Source organism: Glossina fuscipes, unplaced genomic scaffold (genome assembly GCF_014805625.2).
Source record: "Glossina fuscipes isolate IAEA_lab_2018 unplaced genomic scaffold, Yale_Gfus_2 2, whole genome shotgun sequence".
Lineage (NCBI taxonomy): Eukaryota > Metazoa > Arthropoda > Insecta > Diptera > Glossinidae > Glossina > Glossina fuscipes.
In genome coordinates this window covers 19,601,155-19,622,248 of record NW_023998416.1, presented here as the reverse complement: position 1 = coordinate 19,622,248, position 21,094 = coordinate 19,601,155, and the positions used below count along the sequence as shown (strand labels likewise).

Below are 21,094 nucleotides of genomic sequence, written 5' to 3'. Positions count from 1 at the left end.
ATTAAAAATTTTATCCAAGCGTCTGAGCTTTAGCGATCATCGAAATCGCTTTAAAAATTCGCAAGCGTTTTTCAAAAATGTTTTCTTCTATTTTTTACGTATTATCAACAAAAAAAGAAAAACAAGAAATTTAATTGAATTGTTGTACCTGCAATCAACGTGAAACGTAAAATCAATCATTTTTTTTTTTCTCTTCGTTTGATTTCAAATATTTTTGTACATCATCAGGAAGCAAATCTTTATCAATAGCAAGCATTTCACTCTAATGTTAGAATTGTGTGCACTTGTATACAGATAGGCACACAAATATAAACAATCTGAGAAAATAAACAGATGTAGTGGTGCGTCTGGGCTTGGTAGCAACAACATTACATCAAAACAACTTTTTTTTTATTTTTTTTGTTTTTTAAATAAAATTCGTATTTATTTGAAATATTTTCTCGTATTCGAACAAAAACCATTGGAACAGCAAGAGTAAAGCGAACAACAATTATTTTTATTTTCATTTCTTTCGAATATACGCATGTAGGGCGCTCATCGCTTGTGTAAGCAAAAAAAAAAAAAAAAAAAAAAAACAAAACAAAAAAACACAATAAACAAAAATTGGAGAGAAAACAGTGCAATGCAACGTTGACCGACGACGTTCCTGAATATACATGAAAAGTATTTTTAATCTGGCAATTTGGATGCAGTCCAATGCATTAGCTAAAAACTACAGAAAACTATCCATTAGCCACTCAATAAAATATATATATATACGTTTAGAAATATATATGTATATGCACGTATATATATGTATATAATTATACACTTACATAAAAGTGTGAATTATACTTTATCGTTAAGTTATTTAAACTAAATCAAGGTTCTTCAAAAAAACGAAAAAATTATAACGAATTGCTGGCGGACCCAGTAAATTTCTAAAATCAATCCCGTATAAATAATTCAAATAAACCAAATCCGTGAACGGTAATAGCTTTAAAAAATTATGCCATTATCATAACCATATAATAATAATATGTCTGTTAATTATATTTGAGCAGACACAGAGAAAGGACAAGCAAAACGCACGCTTTTCTCCAATACGCGTAAGTTTGTGTTTGCCGCTTGTGCTTCTTGCACAAAAACTAATGATAATAAGTATGAAATTTTTATTCGGCTTAGATCGACGCTTTGCCAGATTTGCGATCAACACAAAATAATCAAGAGAAAGCCAAGAATCAGTTCAAGGCGTGCAACGACCATCAACACCTATCGACGAAGACCACGTCAAGGACATAAAAGATTTGATGCTCGAAAATTGTCAATTGAAAATTAGGGATCTTGCTGATGCTTTGGCATTTCATTTGGTTCAGTCAAAACGATTTTAGAAATCGTTGTTTGTTGTTCGTATATAAAAAAAATGGGAAACATTTCGCCAATACATTCCATCCACGTCATTTTACAGTCGGTATATTCGCCTTAACTATTTGATAAAAGCATACTTTTAGATGAAAAGTACCCGTTTTCCCAGGAAGCGTAATTCTTAAGATGATAAAATTTAATAGGAATTCGTGTTGCTTTATTCACCGGCAAAGCTGGCGATTACAAAAAAAGATTCAGAACAACTTATAGATCAATTTTCCTGTTTAACTAAGCCAATCATCTAGTGAATATCTTTTACACGTAACGCGGTAAGAAGTGGAGAAAGATGTGAGGAGGGAATGGCTGCTGCTTGGCAGGTAAGTGCCGCAATCGACTTTTTACTGAGTGAGTGAGTACTCACACTTAACACAAGAATGTCACAAAGTTATTTTCTGTTAGTAAGCGCCTTCTGAAAAAGTATATATAAGGCAAAATCAGTTGAGTCTCTTGAATCCGAGTATGCGAACGGAGAACTAGAGACCAGATTAATAACGTTTTAAAACATTGCAGATACAAGTTCCTGTAGATGATTCATCATAGATCTTTCAAGGATTATAAATAATGATCCGAAAGATTCGAATAAATCCGTAAAATCGCAAAGAAGCATATTTTCTCCAGATATTTTCAAAAATGTCAATAGAGTCAGTCACTTGTCGTATATGAACATAGAAGCATCTTGTGGCAAACATTTTGGCGTTCACAAAATATAGCCTTGATCGCAAAATTTCATCCATAATTACTAATTGGAGGAATAGTTGACTTAAGGATCCAATGGTCTGTTGCGTTCTTTCTTTCTCCCTAGTCTTGCTACTTTCAAGAGTTCAGAAAAGAACGGCTAACGTCTTAAGCTGAAATGGTACGGGTTCTTGTTTTGACCCACGCTTCATACGGGGAGTCTTCTTTATGCCTTATATCTATTTGTCGACTTGGCAAACGTAAGGACATAATTAATTACCATTATCATCTATTGATGGTAATTTCAATAAAATTATAAGAAATATTTTAAAATAAAGCGAATTACTTAAGCGGTGATTGTGGAAGCGGTATTACGACTGCTAATAATGAAATAGCTTGTGCCAGCTGCTTGTTTTTTTTTTTTTTTGTTTTAATGCTTAGAAAACTGCAAAGCGACGGCGTGAAGCAATAATATAAACTTTTGTTACTTTTGCAACAACGTCATGTATTGTTTGTGAATTTTATTTCCTTTAAAGCAACAACAAGACATTGAATCCTTTAGCAGTGCAAGAAACATGCGTATGCATATGTAACATATCGGTCAATAAGTTCGTAGGATGATGTATAATGTACATGTCTATATCATTTTCGCCAACTTTTTCAAGTTTCACGATATTCCGACCATTACTTTATGCATTGTGCTGTTTTAGTGGCTCGACTTTTTGGTCGCTTTAGACAATCTTCGGTATTTGCTGCCCTCTTGGCGGACTGGCGATTTGACTCTGCAAGTAACGATATCGTATACCGCACGAAAGAATCTCTTCGCTCTGAATCATCATTTCGAACAGACCTTTCTTACCGTTTATGCGACATAGTGAACACACTATGTTCTGATATAGTTAAGGTGTTAGTTATTTCGATTTTTCAAAACGATTTTGTGCTTTTTTTTATATTTTCTGGAACGACTATCGATTTCGCAAGAGCAGTACGTTCAGCTTCGCCAGCGTTCGTATGACTTTGTTTAAAATTAGCAAGGCAGTCATAAAGTTATGTTTTCGACAGATAAGAGCCATACACGGGCAATGACGGGCATTTTTCTCACCAATAATTAACGTTTGATCAACAGATGATAATAATTTTCAAAAGTAGCATCGCAAGACCAACTGCAATTTGTAAAGTAATGGTTGTGGAAACGCATTTCATATGGACACGCCAATAGCAATCGATATCTATTGATATCTAAGTGATCCTACGAACTTATTGACCGATGTGTATGTAAATTTTTTGGTAGTTGGAACAAAATGTAATATTTATGACTTATGACGAATAATATTTATATTTTGTTGGGCAACGCGGTCGCTTTGAGAAATTTTAATCTATTGCCATGTAAAGCAAATCATTTATGAAATATTGAATAATTAATTGCGAAGAACACAATTTCACAAATTTTCATATGTAATCTTAAATTTCTTAATGCCAACGATCATTACAAGTGAATGGATGACTACTAGTGAAAAGGAAAAATTACTCATTAAAACAAAAAAAAAAAAAAAAATAATAATATATTTATTTAACAGCTAATGATGATGATTCAGAAGCATTTTCTTTTTTGTTTATTACAATTTCGAATATGATGTTCGCATAAGTGAACAAACTGCTCATGCTTAACTATTTTAATATCTTTTTTAGCTCTCGATCTTGTCGTTAAATTGTAATAATTTGCTTAATTTCATGGCAAAATTGTTCGGAAATTGTATAGAACACTTTATGCATAAAAGTTGGAGGCATTTTCGTAGATGAAGGCAATTTCGTTCCGCTCAGCTACGTGAAATGGATGAATAATGTATGGATTGCTGGACAGAAATTGAATTAAAAAAAGCCATAATCGTCTTATAGTAGTTTGTAAGATAAGAAAACACAAGACCGTCCAGTTTTATTATAAACAATGAAAAATTCATCTAACCTAAGCAAGGCGATGGCCCCACATAAACTCGTTTTTTTTTTTTTCTTTTTTTGTTGTTGCCTATACATGAAACTAATGTGCATATATACAAAGTAATTTATGTGTACGCCGTTTTCATACATTGTATACGTACTTGGACGTATGCTCGAGAGCATGTGTGTGTGTGTGTGTGTGTTTGTGTAGGCTGGTAAGTATATACATACATATTGTTGTTGCTTCTAAAATTAAATTCAAAAAAAGCTATTTGATTGCAAACGCACACACGCTTATCAAGGAGTTCACGAATTCTTTGCTTTCACAGTTTAATGTCTTCTTGTGCTTTAAATATATTTTTCATTTCATTTTAGAAAAATCAAAGCCAATAAGCGTTCACCTTTATGCATCTGCGTTTCGGTTCATATCGACCTATCTATCAATTTGCTTAGAAAATTTTCATGATATGCCAGCAAATATTCACACTATATATACATATACATACATATATATATATATATATATATATATATACTACAATGCACTCTCCAAGTAAAAGCTCGAAATATTCCGGAAACGGTAAAAAGAACTTTCGATGAAAACAAGATTCACGGTCATCTCCATGTGGAACATCATGTGCTAATCGACAGCCCGGAAGTTTTACGCAACAAGCTAATTATTAGTTTTAGCTAACATTATCTATAAAGGATCAAAAGCTTAAGTGAACTTAATTTGCTTGCTTTGACTAAAATCAATCCGAATGATATACCGAAAGCAAGAAGAAAGGAATTAATGGCGGCTTTTAGAATAAAATTTTTCTTTTTTAGTGACTGATAGTGAGTTGTTGCATTAATGCCAGAACAAGGTTAATATTATAACAAGCAGTTAATAGATTCGTGAAAAATTTCACGGCCTATTACCAACAAAAATCCAAAAATATTTTTTTATACATTCCTATGGGGCTTTACTAAGCATGATATGCGCCATTCTGATCAATAACTTTTTGTCATTTTTCTGCTTTCATCGTAACGCCCTCCTTGTGTAGGCTTTGGGATGCTTGGGACTAACACCCAAAAAAGCGCCTTTCACAGGTATCCTTTGAAGTCAATCTTTCGTCAGAACCCTGAACTGTGGGTAAGTAAAACGAGGTCTCACCTGTCGGGTGGGTGAACTGAAACTTTTCGGTCAAGTTTCCTCAATTTGCTATGATGGGAAACGATGACCTTCCTTTAGGACAACCGTGTAGACCCTTCTAGATACTTTTGGCAATCATCGGGCCAGATTGGACATCAACCCGAGCTTGGTTACCAGTCGAGCAGTCTCATCTATCGTGCACTCCAACCTGACTTGCAACTTATCGTAATGCCTGACCTGCTTTGATTCAAAACTGGCTCGATTATCTTTTTATCCATAAAGGAATTCAATTCAATAAACATATCAATGTTAATTTGTATGCTATTGTGCTTCTCTTTGCATTCGTTTTTTGTTCAATGTTTAGTTCCGTAACGAGATCGTAAGTTCAATCGTGTCAATCTCCCTCAATTGCTTTGAAGAATTTTAACGGGGATTGGTCAGTCAAAGCCCGGAGCGTTTCAACCTTTGAAGAAATTTTCAACCATTTTCGTGTTATTGGTTTCAAGAACGCATCTTCGTCGCAAACACACAACGATTAATTGCATAAGCCTGCGTCGCATTACCTCTTTGATTGAAGTGATATTATGAAATAAACTAAATTTCTTCAAAAAGCCACACACTTCCAATTCTATTTATGTACGGTTTTTTTTATTTACCCACGCATTGTCACCTTTGAGAAGCGCTATAGTGTGGTTTGATGTCTTGATAGTAAAGCAATGCATAGTATGCGACCGTCTTAGACCGTCCACTAATGGAACGGTCGCGAGTTCTTTCCTTAGCTTACTAAAGAAAGCTAATCAGAGAATCGTGGAGATACCATTTACACTCTGTGCGTATTACTATACTTCGGCTTTTAATCGGACTTTCGAAAACCAGCAAATCAAGAAATCTAACCTGGGATTATGGAACGTATATTCCATATATTAATAATTCCTTCATTATTCATTTTGCATGTGTAAGTACACAGGCTGCATGTTACACATCAGATATCATCGCAAGTCAGCAACTGAAGTGGTCTAGCGTATGCGTGAATGTCAACGAAAATTCTCTTTACGCATGCTTTTCTACTTAATACACAAGTGATGAAAAGCTTTTATTATTGATATGCGAAAAAAAATTTGTTTTTGTCGTACTATATGCATAGAATTTCACATGAAAGATATACAATAAAAGAGCAAGAAAAAAAAAGCAAATAAATAAAAAAAAAAAAAACAGTAAAAAACGGTGCGGCTGCTAATAAACAAAAAAAGAAAATTTATTTAACTTGTAGCGAATTTTTCGACACCCACCACTTGCGTTTCCTTTGTCTCTCAAAGGTAACGAAATTCGTTTAAAAAAACATGTGACAAACACACACTTAAGATGACACCTCTTAAGAATAACTCGCTTCAGATGATATGAGTAGAGCCTAAGTTAAGATTGCTAAGAATTGGTCATGAGCAAGTCGATGTACTCAACTGAGTCTTGAAGAAGGGAAAGCACTCAATATTGTGGAAAGACCTTCTAAATCGGAATCGCGGTTATAGCATACCCTCAAAGGAATAGATTTTACTATTTTAGGCGATCAAAGCTACATTTTGTTAACGGAACGTGTATATATATGCCTATGGGTTTTCCATAAACTGTGGCATACAAAAAAAAAAGAAATTCGAAATTGCGTAATGTAATTCCGCCTATGCTTGGCACGCACACGCAACACGCTCCTCCAATAGCATACATATACACCTGTACTTATATATTAAAAATGTTTTTATAGGAATAAAAAGATGGAGAATTTGACATCAGGTTTGTGTATAGACAAAGTTTTGACGCGATAGTTGTTCTTTGATATGGCAGACGGACTTACATCTATTCATATACATATAACGACGGCCCGTGTGATTGATCTAAGCAACACTAAATGCAGTTTAAATTTACTTGAATGCTACGCAGGATAAATTATATTTCTTCGGAGTATATTTTTAAGCTTTGAAAAGATTAGATAAACTTAATCTAGATCCGGCGATGGAATACTAACGATAAGCATATTTCCCGAAAGTTGATATATCTCGTCATAATGATGCTTTGATGCGGCAGACAGACAGTAGCGCGCAGATATAATTATGACGACTCTGCTGATCGAGGTGTTCATGACTGAATACATCGTAAAGAAAGCCTATGTTATTTCGGAGTATACTTTTGGGCTTTACAAAGATTAGATAAACTTAACATATCCCCGACGATAAACTGAAGATGGATGCATTTTATATATAATTAGAGGCACATATGGCACATATAGCGGTATAATAAGTTGGTCAACTCTTGTTGGTTAACTCTAATTTGTATTTTAAAATAAGTTTTTTTATATATTTCTTAAATTTATAATTTAATTTTTTAATGCCATAGTTGTTCAAGAGACTCTTCTATCAAGTATACCCGCCTCTATCTGTTATTTAATAATTTTTAGATCCTCGACAGTTACTTTATTTTTTGTAAATTTTATTTTCCTTTATATTTTTAAAAATTTTTCTACGAAATATATAATTGAAGTTTTCATTTTAATAAATGTACAAAAAGCTGTTGGTTGCAATCACCTAATATTTAATAATAAAAGTACATGTATTATGGTTATTTGTTTCTTTTGTTCACTTTACTGTTTAAATACTTTTTTTTTTCCTTTTTCTGTTTTGTTTTATTGAATATGCGAAAAAAGAAGATTTCATACACAGGATAATAAAAATTAATTTTATCAATAAAGATACAAAAGTACATAACTTACAAAAAGAATTATACATAGTTCATTGCATATTTACCAATCATAAAAAATATAAAAATAAAATATAAATCGTCACGGCGTATAAATCAAAATTGTTTTTTTTTTTTTTGTTTATTATCGGAATTTCCTCTATCAATGGGAAATGAAACAGTTTGTGTCAACGCTTGTTAGAAACTTAAAAATGGTAATGCAAACGTTTAGTTCAATCACAGTAATAGAGCTTGCAACATCCAATATGGGTTATTGGGTTGACTTAAGAGATTGGCTTTGTAAAGATCCTGCTAAGCTCGTAAGACATCTAGTATTGTTTATCTGTTGTATAATTGTTGTAGTGCAGGTAAATATTTCGACAGATGAATTTCAAAGAATCCAAGATACTCTCAGTAGAAAAGTGAATCCTTTCCTATCTTATCAGTTAACTGAATGCTTCGAAAAATTAAAGCACCCACCGATTTCTACGCACTCGTATTATATTTTAAATGAAACTATACAGATGCCAGCTATTACGATATGTCGTGAACCTGCTTACAAGGAGGAAGTGTTGACTGTAAGAGAATTTTATATATATATATATATATAAAGAGTTTTTATCTTTACTTCTTCATATTAGAATATTGCCGGACGCTATTGTTCACATCCCAAATATGATACTTGTTGGTTTCACTACCCTTTCGGTGTAGTGGACTTGGAAGAATTCTTTATGAATTCCACATTTAATCAAAATGAAACTTTTCTTCCCTTCCAATACGGGCTAAATGGATTAAGTGAGAGTATGTGCTTGATATCGCATTGCTTACCATTCGTTTCAATACATTTATAATCGTTAGATGTGGAAATCACCAGTAGCCTACATTTCTATAATGGCCGTTGCTTTACTATGCGCCCTCGAATACTTCTTCAGCGAGCTACCAAAAATTCCGGTTATTCGATGATATTGACCCATCATATTCAAAGTGATCATCAATATTTCTATTACGAAACCGAACCTGGTTGGCATTTATTTATTCATGATAGCACAGAAAATTTTACAGGTATAAAAATCTATCAATGAAAACATATCATGCAATCATTCATTAACGTGGAGCAAAAAAATCCACAGAAATCAGTATGAAAGCATCTGGCCGTGTTGAGTACGTTTTTATTAGAAGAAATGAAGAAATCGAAATTAAATTACAAACAAAGTGCTTCGTTAAAGTGGAAGGTAACGAAAACCTGTGTTCTACGTTAAACGATTACAGCGATCTCAAGGTATAGTCATATGTTGAAAATCTTTCTATAACATGACCGTCACACTATATCTGTTCAGAGTGGCGAAATATGCATATGGGAAGATTTGGCCAGCAAAGCGAATTGCACAGGTCCTTGGATGTATGATATACCCCATCAGCCCCCATGTTCGTCGTGCAGTTCAATGACACATCTTATAAGAGAGTATAAAGGGTATGAAGAAGAAAATGATATTAAATTCCTTTTATTATCATATTTTAAATGAGCTTTCAATGTGCGGCACATATCCTACCACGAAATTAAACGCAAAGTAAATTTCTTCACGAAAATTCAATATTTTTATATCCTGCCCCGCTGGTGGTGTAAAGTATTGTTTAAGCTTGTGCGGCTGCTTGTCCAGCAGCCAGAAGGAGTTGAAATGCAGCCAATCGATTCGGAATAATTTTTTTAAAAATGATTCAAGCATGTCTATCCATCCGTCCGTTTGATTTTGTCCGTGAGGCAATTTCGTATTCAAAGTGTTCTAAGAATTTTGATGAAATTTGATGGACAAGCATGCTTTGGTCGAAAACGTTGCTACAAAAACCAAGCTTATATATGGCAGCGAAAGCGAATTTGAATTTGATTTGACCAGCAAAAGTTAGCCTGGAGTATATAAATTTGTTTATCGTAAGTTCTTCAGATAAGATTTCTCAAGAAAGGTAAGCCTTTATACGGCTAAAAGGCACAATTTTTGGTATCTTATGACGAAGTATTCCATAGGTGGCCTTTTCGTGTTAACTTATTTTTAAATATCTTTGTTCTTTCTTTAAGGCGACTTTAGACATTTCTTGCGCAGTGCGTTATCTGTTGTTGGTTTGCTGAATTCTGGAAGAAGAAGAAAAAGAAAGCATTCTTTGCACTTTTCTCATAAAACTTTTAATAAACTTACTTACATGGCGAAGTGCATCTTACCTATGTGCCTAAGGATCGTATATAAATCTAGAGAGAATTACGGAAAATTTTCTTATGCTAATACAACTAGTGATGAATTTTCAGCGACCGGGTCTGGCCAATCTAAAATAGTGAACGAAATAGTGTCACTCACCTGTTCCAAATCATTTCTCATTTCATTTGAAAAATTGGTTTGTTGACGAGACCAGTAGAATTTGGTTATATTTAATCATTTGGGATTTTTCCTTTAGACTTCGTCATCTTTATTTTCTTCTGTTTCACCCGTCTTCCTACTTCCTACAGAAGTCTCGCATTAGTATTGACGGCGACCGACCTTGCCACAACTCAGCCAAGAAATTAATGCTTTCGTTTGAGATATCAAATCTCGGCGTTCGCCATGTCCGCTTAAACCTAAGCTAACCATAGCTCAATGTTAATTTATTTCTAAAATAGAACTGGCATCGTATACGCGAACGGAGAGCACTCGGGTCCAAAATAAGGTACGATTTTGAGCGGCTTAAGTAATCTTCGGGGAACAAGAAATTTGCAATGCTTCTCCGTTTTGAAATTTGCAAAAAAATTTTGCGATCGCAAGAAGATTTGAATAACTTCTCCATTCTTTATAGTTAGCACTTTACTAGTTCAAGTTGAATTACGCGGGACACGCGTTCGCTTTTTTCATAGTTAAACCCAGCAACTTTTTTCTTCTTTACTACACTAGGTGTGAAAACACGAAAGGGTTAAATCAATTCTTCTTTGTAACATTGTCTTATGCATTCACAAGGCAAGAGCCTTCATTGAAAATTTGCCTTGCAGTCAGTTACGAAGGTGTCTTCTTTCACTTATTGAAGGCTAATTTTACTTCTTACCTAATCGAAGTGTTCCTGAAGGTGACGTATACTTTATTAGCAGTTCTAATTATTTCCATTTGCATATAATGTGCGTATCACTACATTCACAGCACTTGTTGTATAGGGCATATTAAGTTTGTGTGGGCGTATGTAACATTCGGAAGGGCTTTAGATGGACCCACATTTTATTACACCGATCGATTCATTTTCTAAGTCGATTCAAGCTTGTCAGTCCATCCGCCCGTCTCTCTATCTGATATCTGTTCATGTGTTTTTGCTTTCAAGCTTCGTTGCTTTCAATGTTCGTCCTTACCTAGGAACTACTAAAGATTTAAACCTGAGCCACTCGATATTGAAAGAAATTGAGTTGTATTGCCGAGCCCTTATCGTTGAATTCATCCAAAATGCTTCTCTTTGAAAAAGTCATCCTTTGCACCTCCTATAAAGACGAAAAATTTTAAATTAAAAATCAAAAACCAAAAAAAGTTGGTCCCTCTACCACCGAAGTGTGTAGAAAAATTGTCCTTTCTTTCCTTAACTTGTCTTCTTTCCTTGTTTTTATTCACAGAGCTTATGACAGCGAGGAAAAGAACGCTTGCAATTGCATACCACCATGTGAGTCGCATTTATTCTCGGCTTACATACAAAGTCGCCGAAATTTCCACCAACCAGAACCGAACACCCAAATTTGGATCTATTATACAACAAAGCTAATATCGGTAAATATTTGAAGATAGAATATATAATGATTCTGCATGCGCACATATATGTGTACACGTTTTTATACATTCACTTACAACAGATGGTGGAGGAACGTCCTAATTACGATACCATACAATTTATTGCGGATGTAGGTGGTTCGTTAGGCTTCCTATTGGGTCTATCAGTTTTGGGTTTAATTGGTATACTACAGCATGTAAACATACGTTATATCGATATAGTCAATATATGATATGTCTTAACGTTCCTTAACACCCTTCCAGTTAACTTTGGTAATGTGTGGCGGCGTTAATGGTAGCGGCCTCGTCAAGCGAGTGAAACATATCAATGAAAATCGTCTTAGTTCAGATTTCGAAACGGACAAGACATCGCGCAAAAGTGATGAGACTGTCGATATTGCTATTGTCTATCCTTAAAGAATTTCCGAATAAAATTATACAACAAGTTCAAAAATGTTAATTTTATTAATTCTTATAGTCATAAATATATATTATATTAATTAATTGATTTACATACTTTTATAACAAAAACATACATATTTACAATGTTGAGGTAATAAGAGTTTTAACATTTGTTTTTTGAATTGTTTTTTTTTTTTTTTTTTTTTTTTTTTTTTAATAAAATTATTAAATAATTTACGACAACAACAATCACTTTTAAGTATATAAAAGTATAATCTTATGGCATATAATGTCTTAGTAACTAATTCCTATTACAAATGTAATATAAAGCAAACGATTAAAGGATTGACTACGAATATTATAAAAAATTTCAAACGGAAACGCAACGCAACTTACAACGTTAGTCACGTTGGCGAGAAGCATACAAAAAGTAAGACTGCGAGTATTAGACTCCAATTTGTATTAATAACAAATCCTTGCGAATTACTTCCCGTTTTACCGGTGGGACTTGTTACAGTATTCAAGATGTCCCCCAATTTGTTAATGATTTCGGGCAAAGGTTTTGTCTTAATATCGCAGGCGGTATTTTCGATGGCATCTTTAACATGTGCTGTCAGAATACGAAAATTAACTGATGTCGGAAAAAGCTCTCCGTAAATAAAATCCTGTAAACGATTTGATAGAACCCACAAACGATCTTGATCGTCTACTTTTACATCGCTGGGAAATACCATCTCAACCGGACTCATATAAACCCGACCTTGTGATTTAATCGTGTACGCACGATTAGATGTCTTCCAGCAGGCAACAGCATTTAAATTTGGCAAAGCATAAAACAACACGCCTGTTAATTGATCCAAAAATGAGGCACCCGCCTGAGCGTTAGGTCCACGAGAGCCTAAAATTTTAAATTCTCGATAAATTTTTCCACTAGTAGCTAAAGTTTTGTTGCGCAATATCATGGTATTAACAGCAAACTCCATTGTCGAACTTAACGGATGGAAGTATAGGGTGGCATAACCATCGGATTGTGCTTTACTCAATGCCAATCCGTAGAGACCATCGTCCCACTGAAATTCTACAGTGCCAATGCTATAATTCCCGGCCAAAGGATCCGGATGAAAATAATTGTGATGAATACGCCACGATTCGTCACGGCGCCATGAGTACACTACCAATCCGGGACTGCCTAAATCGCCGGCGTAAGCGTATGTATTCTCACATTCACCATCTTCTACCGCTATATTGGCAAAGAACGAATTCTCTTTTACTTGTTTAAGGGGAAAGGTGTGGCGCCTTAATAAATTATCATTATGCAAATCATAGACCAACAATTGAGCGGGTCCATAAACTTTAGTATCCAGCAGAACTCCGTCTATACGCGAATCTAAAACCCATAAACGTCCGCAACGATCAGCCCGTACACGAAATGGTGACACCAATTCCGGCTCCAGTTCATTCATACTATGAGCCACCCAACTAGGGTATGGCACCAGAACTGGTGATTTTGTTGAATTCGCTAGAAGTAAAACGAGAACAAATTTTTGTATCCTACACTATTTGCGGTGCAGAATATTTTAAGATACTTGGAACACCCAAAGGGACTTGAGATAGACCCACATTTTATTATAACATGAGTAGTTCAGAGTTACTCTCTGAATTGATCTAACCACGTCTCTCCGTCTGTCCATCTTTCATTGGCTTTGCAAACATTCGTATGTTCAATCTACAGGTTGCAATTTTTGTGATATGTTATTGGAATTGAGTGCACTGACGCGTTTTGTCTCCAGGGCGAACGCTGTTGAAAATGGTTCGGATCGGTCCACATTTTCGACCACTACACAAATTTACCACAATTTTACATCAGACAGACAGGCAGGCCTAGATCAATTCAGATTTACGATTCTGAATTGATCGACATAAAAAAAGATGGATGTAGCTTAAGCCCTTCCACGTTTTACATACGCCCGTACTGACTTAATATAACCTGTACCACAAGTGCTGTAGGATGTAATTATATCTTTTTACTATATAAAGGTTCAGTTTTCGTAAGATTAGTTATATAAGAGAGACTTCAAAAAATTGCTCCAGCCGGGCCAAATTTTCAACACCAATTTAGAATGCCCAAGTACTATTACAGAACGAGTTTTGTTGAAAACGTGGACCGATCCAAACCCTTTTCAATGGCATTCGTGGTTGGGTCAAAGGACGTTAGTATGCCAAATTTCATCAAGATATCTCAAGAATTGTAACCTGTAGCTTGAACACAAGTTTCCCTCTACCACAAGTGATGAAGGGTATAATTAGTTCAGTACTTCGGCGCCCAGTCCAGGTGATCGATAATAAACACGTAATCCTTATATATACAGATATATAAAAAAAATTATGCACTAATATTCGTAAACGGCTAATTAATATTGAATGGAATGATAAATTTTTTAAAAGTTTTAAGATTAAGCGAATCATTTGTCGTAAATAAGTTGAAAAAACGATGAAAATCAAAAAAAAAAAAAAAATCAGAATCACTTTTAATTTACATCTATAAATATCTTCATAGCAGTAATTAATGATTTTCAAAACTTTTACATTGAGAAAATATTTAAAAAAACTTTTAAATAATTTTCATAACAGTTTACCAAGTCATATACAGCCATGGTACAAACTTTGGTATAAAATTTGACTCAAAAATTTACTTAAGAATTTATGGAAAAATATGCAAAAAAAATTATCTTTCAAATAATTTCCCAAATTTTTACAGCAAAAATAAGCAAGACATTACAGTGGGCCGCGACCCACCATTAAATACCCTGCACCTCTACACTTAATACAATTACTTATATAACTTTTCTAAACTAAAGTGGGAAGGGGAAATGGTCGAAACAGTGATCGGATTCGTTCGTCCTCCAAATTTCATCCAAACACCTGAAAAATTGCGGCCGATAGATTGAATACAAAAAAGTGTGGATAGACATAAAACGGACTGTGTCTACCTTAAGTCCTTCTGGGTGATGCATATATCCACACAAGATAAATAAATCATTTTTATAACACTTATGCCTGTACTTTGTGGTATCTATATGCTCATGGCTGTATGTAAGCCAAAGCAAATAAGAAAATAAATGAAAATATTATAGTGAGACAAAGTGCTCTTTTAAACACCCTACAACACCTCAGCTAATTTCGCCGAAAAATACTAAAAATCGTAAATTTTTTCCAATTTTTTTTAATGGTAACTCTTAGCTCAAAAGGAATTCAAAATGTGAATTGAGAAGGTTCAATATAACAATATGGTTAAAAATCTTATTACACTTCAAGGTAACAAAAATTAAACTTTTTTGCCACATAAAGGCTTTCCTATACGTCATGGCGTCGAGAAGATAGGCCTACATGATCCACAACTGGTAAAATTACTAATTTGGACCAATTGTGACCATATAATATTAAGCATTAAAATTTTCTCTCAACATAAATTCCTGGTTTCCGTAGAAACAATTATATGGGAAAGGGCACAAACAATTAGATCATCCGACCTAAAATTTTCCCAAATCTATTTGGTTGTCAAAATACTGTTTCTAAGCGATTAGTGTCGAGAAGCTTTGAAAATTGAATTAATTTTCATATGACATTTTCAAAACAACGCCTTATATGGGAGATGGGCGCAAAAATTGTCTGATCCAATACATTTTCAATTGTGGGATTATCCCCGGATCAAAGCATAAAGGAGAACACAGACGTACAAACAAGCTTAAATCTGAATACATCCTGAAACGATCGGCGTCGGATCCATCCTAAGTTCTGCTGAATGTTATAGACTCGTACATCCTAGCAGCCTTAATATTACACCAAGCACACCAAGCGTGACGAATCTTAAGTACCTAACAACAATATCATAAGTTTCTTGTTTGTTGCGGGTTTATCATGCAGTTGTTTAAAACCAGTAAAAATTTTATACAAAATGATCAATGTCTGGTACGCCTCGTATATTTTTGTTAATAATATATCTTTCTGTTTTTTGTTAATAATATTTCCTAAACGCATTGGCCGACGGGACCTGTCCAATTCTCTAATAAACTTAAACTCTCTATCTCAACTGGTGCCGCCTTAAGTGCTGCAAGGATATCTAAAGTGATTACCCTTAACCTCATCCATCTTTTTCTCGGTGTAACAAACGCTGTGCTAAAATTATTATACTGCCATCGTTAGTTAATAGGCATAAAAATAATTATTTGTAAGGCATTTTTGTAAGAGTATATAAGTCTGTTTGAAATAAATTTGTAACAAATCTTCTCAAGGTTGTCTGAGTTTTCCATATTTAACAAATGTTAGCACAAACTCATAACAAGAAGTGAGAAATCATGTGTTCGTCATGTAACGAATCCTGGATACTTATCATTCCGAAAATATACATGTATATGCATCAGTCAACTAATTTGAACACTGAACATATCGCTATGATATCCACTAAAAGCATGTACTAACAACATCTGCTCGAAGCTGGAAATCTCCGCCCAATTTAGTATAAGATTTTATAAGATTTTCTTTCTTTGAATTATATGCCTATGTGTTTATATAAGTTGGTTGTACACGCTACGTCAGCTTCATTCGTTACTTTCAATTAAATAGTATTTTGCGTAGCTCTCTATGTAAAACCGAAGAAAGTATGAGTTTTGCTTTTGAAATTCTATATTTGCCCTTCGGTGATCATTGGTTGAAATCTTTCTAACCAACTTGAAATAATTAGAAATAAATAACGCTAAACTGTCTGCTTTCTACGACTTAAAAAAAAAAATTCACTATCTTCTCACATTGTCTGATATCACTTTATTGGTTATGCTTCGCAAACTTGTGAAGAAATTCGTAGTGTTTATGGAGGGAAATGCTTTGCATCAATAGCATAAAAATAGTTTGCTCTTTTCCGATCTGTAAATTTTGATGCTTAAGACGCGACGCGCTTTAGTAGAGCGGAGCTAGTAAATTGATGAAGTTCTTCAAACAATTGATGGACACTAACAGAGTTAAAAATTGATTTAGAAGAAGTTTAAAGAAGAAGGTTTTAAAGTAGACAAGAGTATCAGATGATTTAGTGGGTGAAATATATAAAGAAGAGAACTTCCATCTGCGAATCGCTGCCGAAGTGATAATAAAAAAATTGAGCCAATTTTGCAGAAAGTAAGATTATTGGATTACATAGGACAGGTATGTGCAAGGAAGACTGCGATCCAAGATGAATGAAGGAACGCAAAAGGTAGCAAAATCGGAATAAGGCCAAGTCCTGTAGGATTGAAAAGACATCACGCGTTATGAGTTATTCCAAGCTGGTTCCTCGATAGAGTCAGCAACTAGTGCGGTTAAAAGACACGACTGAAATAAAACGCGCAGAGCTGATCAATAGGAAAACCATCGTTTTCCATCGTGCCAAACGCAAAAACATTGACTAATAAAAATGTGAAAAGAAGTTAGCAGGGGCATCCACAGTGTAGTCTGGACCTTGATATGTTCGATTAACATTTATTTCGCTCTCTGCAGAAATAGTTTAGAGACATAAAGTCAACTTTAAAATACACCAGTGAAAATCCGTTGATGGAAGGATGTTTGATCGAAGTGCTACATATTTGACTTAATAAAATTCACTTGAAATTTGGAAAAAATAAAATGAAATGTCCCTCGAAACACTACGATCCTTTATCCTTTATATTTATTATACACCACACCACTTCTGGTACAAGCGCATCTTGAGCTTTTGCGAATGGATACAATATCCAGAAATACCTGCAGTAGGTACACCTTTCATTATACCACACCTGTCTGTCTGCCTTGTATACTTGTGTTCAACCTACAGGTCGTAGTTTTTGAGAATTTTCGATGAAATATGGTACACCGACATGTTTTGACCTAACAACGAACGCTATTGAGAATGGTTCGGATCGGATGAATAACTATATTAAGCGAAGTGTTGTAGAGTATTTAATAATGGGCCGTAGCCTACTATATTGCTTTTCCTTGTTTTCTATAGGGCGTACCTATCAGCTGTCTAGAAAAATGTCATCTGACGTTTCATTGTCTCTTTCCTTACGGGAATATTTCAAATCTTTGGATATGAATTTCAGATTTATTCAAATCACTCTGATCAAGGTCAAAAATTGTACTCCCACGAAACGAAACGTTTGTTCCTATAATCGCCCTAATGTTACTCAATTCTTCAAAGACTATAATAAAATGAAACTGATTTCAAAAAATGTAGCAAATTAATTTTTCGAAATCATATTTTGAGAAATTATGACTAAAATTTTTGAATATTATTTTCACACATGCACACATACAGCGAAGGTGGGTGGAAAATTGATAAAAAAAATTTAATGAAATTTGACAAATTCGCAAATTCTTTCGGTCATCAGAATTCTTATTTTAGCCCAAATCTCGATTCGTTAAAGAGGAAGAAAAGTAAAGGGGCGGTATGTGCAAAATGTTGCAAATTATTTGCTGATTTGGTCGAAAAGAATGCAATGAAAAAATGTGTCATCGCTTTATTTGCTTACCATTTAAGTCTAAATAAGCCAATGATGCCGGCACACCGCTCCGCCAACGAGGTAGAGTAACGAATAGTCGTGTGCGATAGACTTCGATGCCAAACGGTATTACATTGCTTGGCTTGAATTCGAAATTTTCAATAGCCATCCAACGTTTCTCGGCACTTGCGTACTTAAAATCAATCGCTTTCCATTCATAAGCGACGCGCAAATTATCGTTCGCCTGGATTGGCACTGAGCTCAATAGCAGCAGCAGTAGTATCAACGGCGTTAACAAGCATAACATCATTGTAATGGCATAAGTGTTTAAACATAATTTCAACATGTTCTCTTTTTTTTTGTTTTGTTTTGTTTTGGTTTTTTACTGTTTTAAGCTGACGCTTTCAAGGCGACTTCAGTAGTTTGTACTCAATTATTTTTTAATTGTTGTTTACAAATTGATTGTGATTCTAAAGAAGGTGAAGATAAAAATCGTTAGATATTTTATAAATTAACAATAAATCAAAAATCAATTTCAAATGTAAAAAAGAGACACGCACACACTCTCACAATGACCATGAAATGTCTAAACAAGTTTTCATTCGAGTTCAAGAAAAATCTGTCAAAAATTTTTGCAAATAAATAAATTACCAACCAACACCAAACAATCTAAATCGAAGTAGTTTGCAAAGTGCTCTTTCAAAATTCATCGTACCCCCCCCCCCCTCCCTCCTCCCACCATCTGTTCACCAAAATATTGTACGTGCATTGATGACATTTTCAAGATCTCAAACAAGTTAGAAGCTTTGATAGCCGAAATTAAAAAAAAACAAGTTAAACAGTCGAAGTCGGACAAAGTCCACCATTAAATACCTTACACCAAATTGTGGCGGCTTTTTCAAAATACAAGAAGTATATGGCGCGAGGGCATAGAAATGGTCCGACATTGTATCGATCCCAATTTTTTAAAATTAGAGTCCATCCGTAGGTCCAAAGGTGCCAGTCAATTTCGAAGATTGCAAAAGTACTTGGACACATTGACACATTGGATAAGTAGGTAGACGGACTGAAATCCAGCTGATTCAAGTCATTCTGAATGTTGCTTACATATGTGTAGTGAGCAAAGCAAACGTGAACATTACGTTTGGTTAAGAACGAATCTTTTGTATACCCTTCACTAGCCATTATTTATTTACTGAAAATATCTGTTCCTGTGCACACTGCTGTAGGGTCTTTGAACAAGAGGTCCCACTTTAAATCCGGCAAGGAGCAGAGCTCTTGTTAAGTCAAACCACGTAGGCCTTACAGAACAAAGAAGGGAATATAAAAAAATGCTGCTTTCTCCGATAGAAACGGAATTTAACCAAAGGTATACACGACACCTTTATCAATATTTGTACGGGAAATTGTATTGAAATTGAAGATTGAAATTGAAAAATTTTAATTTTGTATTCGAATTTAAGAATCACTGGTTTGTTAAAATAACATAAATGTGAACCTTTTCATTATGATATGGGTTTAGTGAAAAAAAAAATTTATATTTTTTTTAGTATACAATAAAATATATCTTGAATGTTAATACATATCATATGATATCGTAACATCAATGGCATCAATAATATCATCTCGACGTATCAATATCATCCAAGCTAAAGGGACAGGCAAATATGATAGAAATAAAATAAAATTTGCATATTGGGTTGTACGAGATGACAAAATGCAGTTTGGCCGGCACGACTGCGAAATCGCTTCGAACATCATGAGCACAGACATTAATGTGGGATGAATGCCGCATTCTTTCGATACTATTAGAAAATTTCGCATCGCAACACGACAAAATCTGAACTGATCGGCCTGAACTGAACTGCCTCCTCGCCTATTGACGTTAATCCTTATGATAATCCAGCTGTTACTTTAGCGTTCCCGTGCATATGTAAATAACAGAAATGTGAAATTGAAACATTCCCCCAAAAAATGCGTTCGGCAAAATATGCAAAAACAATACAAAAATGTAGATCCAATTTTTAGTTAAGGTATTCGTTTTAAAAGGTGATAAAAGAATCGATGAACATGCTTTAGAAGAGCATACTAAAGCGATAAAAGTTTGATTTCGATTTTTGGTCAGGGAACGCAAATACGCATCAAGTGTACGAAAGCAAAATCAAATACATAAGCATGCGTTATAACTTTTTAAACAACCGAAGACAAATAAGTATCCACTTGTGTTTTTCCACAAGCCTATGCACGCTTACACATTCGACATATAATATTATATCTATGTATGTGAACACACCCAAGCTGAGCTAAGACAGAAGAAAACAAAAAGAGAAAAACAAGCCGGCTTTTAAAAGTGCGTCTAATATGACGTAAAAAATTCATGTATGTATACAAAAGTTGTTGAAATTTCATTGAAAAGTTGTTTTCTTGATAAAGATAGACATGTATGCCTATGTGTAATAATAAACTTTATATGAAATTGTGCCATGAACTAAATTTCGAATATATAAATAATATTATAAAAAAAAAAAAAAAAAAAAAAAAAAAAAAAAAAA

The 21,094-nt window shown here is 34.3% G+C and overlaps 2 protein-coding genes and 1 long non-coding RNA gene across 7 annotated transcripts in view; 2 read left to right on the top strand and 1 right to left on the bottom strand.

Annotated features, from left to right (window-relative positions):
• Positions 1-557: 557 nt before the first annotated feature.
• On the top strand, positions 558-6,342 carry LOC119633131. Its single transcript, XR_005246852.1, has 3 exons — positions 558-1,088; positions 1,165-1,721; positions 4,390-6,342. It is a non-coding gene; the product is annotated as an uncharacterized LOC119633131 (long non-coding RNA).
• A 1,797-nt stretch (positions 6,343-8,139) lies between these two features.
• LOC119633130 lies at positions 8,140-11,942 on the top strand. Its single transcript, XM_038026435.1, has 8 exons — positions 8,140-8,241; positions 8,320-8,451; positions 8,515-8,674; positions 8,732-8,935; positions 9,004-9,152; positions 9,211-9,344; positions 11,484-11,634; positions 11,718-11,942. Exons 1-8 carry the CDS (start codon positions 8,140-8,142, stop codon positions 11,865-11,867), a joined length of 1,182 nt encoding a protein of 393 aa, XP_037882363.1. The 3' UTR covers positions 11,868-11,942.
• A 348-nt stretch (positions 11,943-12,290) lies between these two features.
• Positions 12,291-21,094, bottom strand: part of LOC119633251 (protein yellow) — a 19,539-nt gene continuing 10,735 nt past the window's right edge. For all 5 annotated transcript variants that reach the window (XM_038026697.1, XM_038026698.1, XM_038026695.1 and 2 more), the window contains exons 2-3: positions 18,573-19,012; positions 12,291-13,555 (exon numbers count right to left, since the gene is read on the bottom strand). In XM_038026697.1, coding sequence (XP_037882625.1) covers positions 12,441-13,555; positions 18,573-18,888 — 1,431 coding nt within the window. In that variant the 5' untranslated portion in view covers positions 18,889-19,012 and the 3' untranslated portion in view covers positions 12,291-12,440. The remainder of the gene's footprint in view (positions 13,556-18,572; positions 19,013-21,094) is intronic.